At 37.5% G+C, this 5091-nt stretch overlaps 2 protein-coding genes across 3 annotated transcripts; both read left to right on the top strand.

The window, feature by feature from the left end:
• On the top strand, positions 1-1906 carry LOC128198951 (uncharacterized). 2 transcript variants are annotated; one of them, XR_008251654.1, is made up of 3 exons: positions 1-158; positions 238-1599; positions 1697-1906. XR_008251654.1 is itself a non-coding variant. In XM_052886930.1 (2 exons), exons 1-2 carry the CDS (start codon positions 79-81, stop codon positions 485-487), a joined length of 330 nt encoding a protein of 109 aa, XP_052742890.1. In that variant the 5' UTR covers positions 1-78; the 3' UTR covers positions 488-1906. The 2 variants fall into 2 exon arrangements, 1 of the variants encoding a protein (XP_052742890.1); XM_052886930.1 differs by having other exon boundaries at positions 238-1906.
• A 1940-nt stretch (positions 1907-3846) lies between these two features.
• LOC112057609 (uncharacterized) lies at positions 3847-4659 on the top strand. The gene has a single exon (XM_024098055.2). The coding sequence runs from the start codon at positions 3847-3849 to the stop codon at positions 4657-4659; it is 813 nt and encodes a 270-aa protein (XP_023953823.2).
• Positions 4660-5091: the final 432 nt, after the last annotated feature.

Here is a 5091-nt window from a genome sequence, read left to right as displayed (position 1 = left end):
CTAGATCCCATGAAGATATGTACAACATTGCTGTGTCAGAAATACGGTGGAGCCTTGTAGTTGGGTGCATATTGTAAAATGTTTCCTCACTCCAAAACCATGAACTCTGGTTTCCTAAACCCTCAAGCTATGCAGCCGAAGGAGGAGACTTATCACAGGTCAGTATATTATATACCTACTTTATAAGAACTTGTTGGGCAGTACCATGTATACCTACATTATGATTTATTTTTCTAGGAGAATCACTAATAATTTTGAAGAAGTGAAGAGCTTAACAATGTTTCAACCAACACCTAAAGAAGCTTTCACTTGGCTGTTAGATCAAGGGCTGGATACAGAAAACAGTAATCCTTGTGATGGCAGTATTGTCCAAGGATTCCTCACTCAAAACCATGATAACAAGTTGCTAGAACCCTCAAGCTATGCAGACAAAGGACTGGATATATTTTTTCGTGACCAAGCCTTCTGTATAATTATTTATACTTAAACCATACAAAGCACTATCTAGCCCCAAAGTAGGCATACAGAGTAGCTTGTGTTGTGGGTACTAAGATAGTTGATATTATAATATTCATTTACATTTATATACTACCTATAAATACTTATATAATGTATAAATACACACACACTGGAAAAAACCCATGCTCTTCACACAAATATTTTCCAGGTGTGGGAATCGAACCCATGACCGTGGATGCAGGAGCACTACTTAGTGCGCCACGCGTATGTGTTTTTATTTTGAAGCAAATTATTAAAGTTGATAATTCAAATTGTAGTCATGTTTTTAATTAATCTATAATTAATTTTTAATTTACATTTTTGTTAAATATTTACCTATACTTCAGTCTATTTTTTGTTAGAGGGGGTACCTATATGTGTAAGTAGGGTCGTTTCTTGATTAAATTAAACTAAAGAATGAAAGATATATATTATAACAAAATTTGTCAACAACAATATATCAAGTCTGAATAAAAAATACCAACACAAGTAAATATATTTTTTATTTTTAAGTAATAGATGTTACACAAATATAGAACTACCTGGCCCTAACTGCTTAACATTAAACATTGTTTTTAATCAAATCATTATTTATTTATTTCCTACAATGTGGTAGGTACATGTTTTGTTCTTAAAATTATTGAATTGTATAGATAAACAACTAATGTAGTATTCAATTTTTTCTTTTACAATTACTTAAATAATCATCATCATCATCATCATCATCATCATCATCATCATCATTATAAACACATATTCGGCTCACTGCTGAGCTCGAGTCTCCCCCAGTAAGAGGGGTTAGTGCCTACCCGCACTCGGGAGACCCCGCACTGGAAAGCGTGGTTGGTCGGTTGGTTGGATGTTCGCGGCTCAAGGTCGTTGTGCTTGGAGGTCCATGTAAGAGGCCTATGTCCAGCAGTGGACGTCTATCGGCTGATAAGGTAAGGGAAGGCCAATGCCTAACCCCTCTCATTCTGACAGGAGCCGAATATGGGCCAGCATATTCGGATTACATTGGCAGACATCACATATGCAGAGAATTAAGAGAATTCTCTGGTATGCAGGTTTCCTCACGATGTTTTCCTTCACTGTTTGAGACACGTGATATTTAGTTTCTTAAAATGCACACAACTGAAAAGTTGGAGGTGCGTGCCCCGGAACGGATTCGAACCCACACCCTCCGGAATTGGAGGCAGAGGTCACATTCACTGGGCTATTAGGGATAATAATAATAGTTAAATAATATTTCCTCCTAATAATAGATAATAAAACATATTTTGATGTGCAATTTTACAATAAAATTTTTATCTAATACTATGTAATACTGAAATTAACCAAATGATAATAATCATATTCTTTATATACAGTGATGTCATAATTAACTATATTAAATTAAAATGAAATTATATTTGACAATTTTCTCTCATATGCAATGTCATTATTGATAATAATCTTATAAAAAATCTGTTCATTAAATGTTTGTTTAATTCTTTCTTCATGAATCGTTCATAGAGATGAAGGATTCAGAATCACCAATTTTTTCAAGGTGTTTTGCACCTCAATGGTGACCAGCGACATGGAGACTTCCATAGTCAGTCCCTGGCACTCAAAGTTTAGAGCCCACATCTTCATGTTGATCTGAAATGTAGAAAATATTTTTTTATTACATGAACTACATATGCCCCCGGTTTCTTTAAGTAGATCTCATTCCTGTGGGAATATTGAGATAAGAAATGGCCTATGTATTATATCTTGATTAAGAGTTTATATAAATGACAAATCTAGGGGGGGGTTTATTGATATATTTATACCTCAGGTATATTACTTGGTTCTACAATATATTTCTGTGAGATGGTGATAACAAAAATAATACTTTGTTGTATTTATGTTGAGCTTCTTTTCAGACGAAGAATGTTTGTGATCCTTTAGTTTCAGGTTAATGAATATTGTTATCATACACAATACATTATTGTAAATGATAACAATATTCATTATATGTGATATTTAACAAATCAAAATGATGATATTTAACAAATCAAAATGTGCAATATTTATTAAGCTGAACATGTACATAATAAAAGAAAATATAAAGTACAAATTATTATTTGAATTAGCAATTATTATCATTAAGAATTACATACACTGGATTAGGTAATACTATTCATTCATTCATGATTAGACCAATAGTCCACCACTCTGACCCAAAGCGGATTAGCAGACTTCACATAAGCAGAGAATTAAGAGAATTATCTGGTATGCAGGTTTCCTCACGATGTTTTCCTTCACCATTTGATACATGTGATATTTAATATCTTAAAATGTACACAACTGAAAAGTTGGAGCTGCATGCCCCGGACTGGATACAAACCCACACCCTCTGGAATCTGAGGCAGAGGTTACATCCACTGGGCTATTGCTGTGCTTATGGACCTATATCCCTGGCAAACCCTCTAGTCTATACTCTGCAGCAACTGGGCTTTTATGGGATTAAACTGAGCTCTTTTGTTTTTTGATTTGCCTTATATTTTATCCAGTTTTGTAGGAGATACATATACTTGTAGGATTTAACTTAACTATATATTGTAATTGAAATTTGAATTAATTATTTTAAGTGGCTAGCCTCAATCATCATAAAAAAATTACTAATCAAGGTAGGATTTTATATTTAGCCTTAATGTAACTGTGGCGATGCATTAATATTTAGGTTATATAATAATTGTAAGTTATTTATAACTCTTTAAGCTGCATTGTACAAAAACCACGCAACATTCCTTTGTGTTAGAATTACGTAACGCCGATGGAATGTCAACCCTTGTTAAGTGCTCACACTTAGCCAATAACAATTCGACAGGAGTTTCGACGCATAGGCGCCAGTTCGATTCTCCAATGACAGCCGTTATATTTCGGGATACAATAATCCTTTGTTTGTAAAGTATTATAAATACTTAATCTTGGCCCCACTAGGGCAGAGTACGTTAAACGGCTTAACCGGCTACCACGCTTACGGCTAAATCGCGGCTCTCATTTCAACGTCATAAATGCGTCACATACGCATTCGATTCATCTTTGTTATTTAGTTTGTACATTCTATTTTTAGTTCTATTCCGTGTACAAATATTAAATATACCTTTTTATATTAATTATGGGAGTTTAATTCATACCCCACACGCGCGCTCCCATAAAGTGGTGACCCCGACAACAGTCATAAAGTGGTGACCCCGACAACAGTCATAAAGTGGTGACCCCGAAAACAGACATAAAGTGGTGATCCCGACAACAGTCATAAAGTGGTGACCCCAAACATAGTCATAAAGTGCTTTCGAATAGTCAGTAGTTAATAAATAGACAATGTCCGAACGCGAAGAACAATCGGTTCAAGCTGTGCGCGTTAAAGTGCCACCCTTTTGGCCCGACGAACCGGCGTTATGGTTCGCACAACTCGAGGGTCAATTTGCGCTCGCGAACATAACCGTCGACGCGACCAAATATAATTACGTTATCGCGAACTTGGACATAAAATATATCACTGAAATAAAGGACATCATAAAAAACCCGCCGGCCGCTGACAAGTACGAAAAAGTGAAGGCGGAGTTAATTGCTCGGTTATCTGTGAGTCAAGAGAAAAGGGTCCGTCAACTTCTGACCCACGAAGACATCGGGGATCGTAAACCGTCTCAATTTTTGAGACATTTACAAAATCTCGCAGGCCCTAACGTTCCCGACGACTTTGTCCGTTCCCTGTGGTCGAGTCGCCTACCGACTCACATTCAAGTGATCCTCGCTTCGCAGCAAAAGAGCACGTTAGAGGAACTCGCAAAGCTAGCGGACACCGTAAGTGACGTCATCGGAACACAGCAAGTGCACGAGTTGGCCGCACCTACCGCAAACGATGAGGTATGCGAACTCAAGCGAGCTATCGACGAGTTGACACGTCAAGTGGCTGCCATGTCGTCACCTCCGCACGCGCAGCTATCGCGTGCCCGTACTCGCCCGAACGAGCGACACGGCTGGCGCCACCGTTCCCGAAGACCCGCCTACAATCCTGCAGCTGATACACTGTGTTGGTACCATAGAAAGTTTCGAGAAAAATCTACTAAGTGCCGCGAACCGTGTTTCTTCTCGCGTAATAGTGTAACGGGAAACGAATCGGGCAGTCAATGAATGCGACTGACAATGGCTGTCCCGTTTCACCCAGTCGCGTTATTGTTACAGATAAGAACACTAAGGCTCAATTTTTAATAGACACTGGTGCTGATTTATGTGTTTATCCGCTAAGTAGAATAAGTTATAACAATAAGTCTTTAGTTAAGAAATGCGATTACAAACTGTTTGCCGCTAATGGTACCGAAATAAATACGTACGGTACGATTAGTTTAACGCTTAATTTAGGGTTGCGTCGGGATTTTCACTGGCGTTTTGTGATAGCCGACGTAACCAAACCTATTATAGGAATCGATTTTTTGTGTTTTTATAATTTGCTTGTAGATGTAAGAAACCGCTGTTTAGTTGATAAGCATACATCTTTAATTGTAAATGCACAGCCCGTCAACCACCCCGTTTGCGAAATTAAAACGGTTACAGGTACCTCGCGTT

Source organism: Bicyclus anynana, chromosome 18 (assembly GCF_947172395.1).
Source record: "Bicyclus anynana chromosome 18, ilBicAnyn1.1, whole genome shotgun sequence".
Taxonomy (NCBI): Eukaryota; Metazoa; Arthropoda; class Insecta; order Lepidoptera; family Nymphalidae; genus Bicyclus; species Bicyclus anynana.
The sequence above is the reverse complement of the archived record's forward strand: the minus strand, read 5'-3'. Positions and strand labels throughout refer to the sequence as shown.